Source organism: Trypanosoma theileri (assembly GCF_002087225.1).
Source record: "Trypanosoma theileri isolate Edinburgh chromosome Unknown TM35_Tth_2_V1, whole genome shotgun sequence".
NCBI classification, from domain to species: Eukaryota; Euglenozoa; class Kinetoplastea; order Trypanosomatida; family Trypanosomatidae; genus Trypanosoma; species Trypanosoma theileri.
Window position 1 is genome coordinate 214,388 of NW_021639844.1, and position 1,850 is coordinate 216,237.

The 1,850-nt window shown below is 33.1% G+C and overlaps 1 protein-coding gene across 1 annotated transcript; it reads right to left on the bottom strand.

Moving 5' to 3' along the window:
• Positions 1–334: 334 nt before the first annotated feature.
• TM35_000021740 (uncharacterized protein) lies at positions 335–1,447 on the bottom strand (the record flags this gene model as incomplete). The annotated part of the gene is made up of 1 exon (XM_029021492.1): positions 335–1,447. The coding sequence occupies one exon, from the start codon at positions 1,445–1,447 to the stop codon at positions 335–337; it is 1,113 nt and encodes a 370-aa protein (XP_028886914.1).
• Between the last annotated feature and the right edge of the window lie 403 nt (positions 1,448–1,850).

Consider the following 1,850-nt stretch of genomic DNA (forward strand, 5'->3'; position numbering starts at 1 on the left):
TATATATATATATATATATATATATATATATATATATATATATATATAGATATATATACAGATATATTTAGATAGATATATATATACAGATGCCCTTCACTCACGGCATCCAACAGTCCTTTCCTTCATATATTCACCCACCTCCCATCATATTATCTCCATCACCCTCTTCCTGTTAACATTGCACAGAAGAGAGACAAGAAACAGTAGTAACTAACTAACCAACTAAACAACAACAACAACAATAACAACAACAATGTGGGGAATTTACCCTTTTTTTTTTTTTTTAAAAAAAAAAAAACTCATTATTACTTAACTTACTTAACTTACTCACTTACTTGTTAACAGAGTTTGGCCGCACTATTTCCCCTTCCATGGCTGTTGGTGTGGCGACTGAAGTCTCCACCTGCAAATCCTCCCCAATCCCCACAACCGCCGATGTCTGCCGTTCTCTATTCTCCATTCTACCATTATTATGAAAGTGATAATAAATAACCTGGGCTACCACAATCACATCCAATCCTATTTGTATACATCCACAGACAAGGAATGGCAATGGTTGCTTATCTACAATAAAATACACCACCTTAATGAGATCTCCCAATACCCATGTCAACACAAGCATCATGGTGAGTCCAGCGGTACTACATCGACGGTGATTTCGCAGAATCTGCGGTAAAACCAATAAAGCCTCAAGTCCAAGAGCCACATATCCAACAACAACAGGCACGCCAACAATGGCATAATAAACAAGAACGACCATCATGGCAATGAAAAGCCAAATGAAGTATAAACGTACAAGACCAGAAGGGGAAAGAGATAAAATGGCAAGTTCAATCTTAGAAGCCTGATGATCTAACCAAAGAAATGCAAAGCAATGTGAGACACCTTCACTCACAATTACGGTATTCGGATCTACACCTTGTGTCACTTCAACAGGTGTACTCCCATTATTATTATTATGATTATTAATAGTATTATGATTATTATTATTATTTATTTCTACTCCAGTTTCTGTCATTTCCCCTCCATTGGCCTCGGGAGAATCACTATCAATATGATAGTCCACCTGCACAATATGTACAACAAGCAATAATAATAAGAGATGAACCACAACGGCGAGTACGGATTGAAATAAAAGCGCAAGGGCAAATTGATATCCAATATAATAGAGAATACGAATACTATTACTTAATAAAAGAATTGCTGAGACAATTGGAGAATATCCTTCTACATTTCTTTTAGTAGACATCTCATGAATTTGAAACATATACCCAATATGAGGTCCAACCACCATACCTACTGAAAATAGAAAAAAACCGATATCTTTCCATGAATGTTCAATCGACATTGCATTATTATTATTATTATTTGTTTCACCTACAGTATTTGATATGGTACTCTTATTTAATCTGTTATCCTCCATCTTGTCGAGTAGAACTGGCATTGNATAAATATAAATATAATGAAAATATAAATATGTTCCACTACAATAATAATTTTTTTTCTCCTCTCTTACTGGTAGTTTATAATATTTATTTCTCTTGGTATCGGAACCACCCTGTTTTGTTTATATATCTGTTTTCTCCTTGAGAAAATGATGTTACTTGAATACCCAAGAGATTCCTTTAATAATGAGCACAAAAAAGAAAAAAAAAAAGAAATTTTATTTCTTATTTCTTCCTTCTTTATTTTGTAAAGATTGAGAATACTTAAAGAAAAAAAAGAAAAGAAGAAAGAGAGGAAATATTTTACTCTTATTGGAGAAACAATAAAGAAATACATACTACAAGTAACAATCTACTTACACCTTGGATTATGATCCATTACACTTACTTTTCTTAATAATG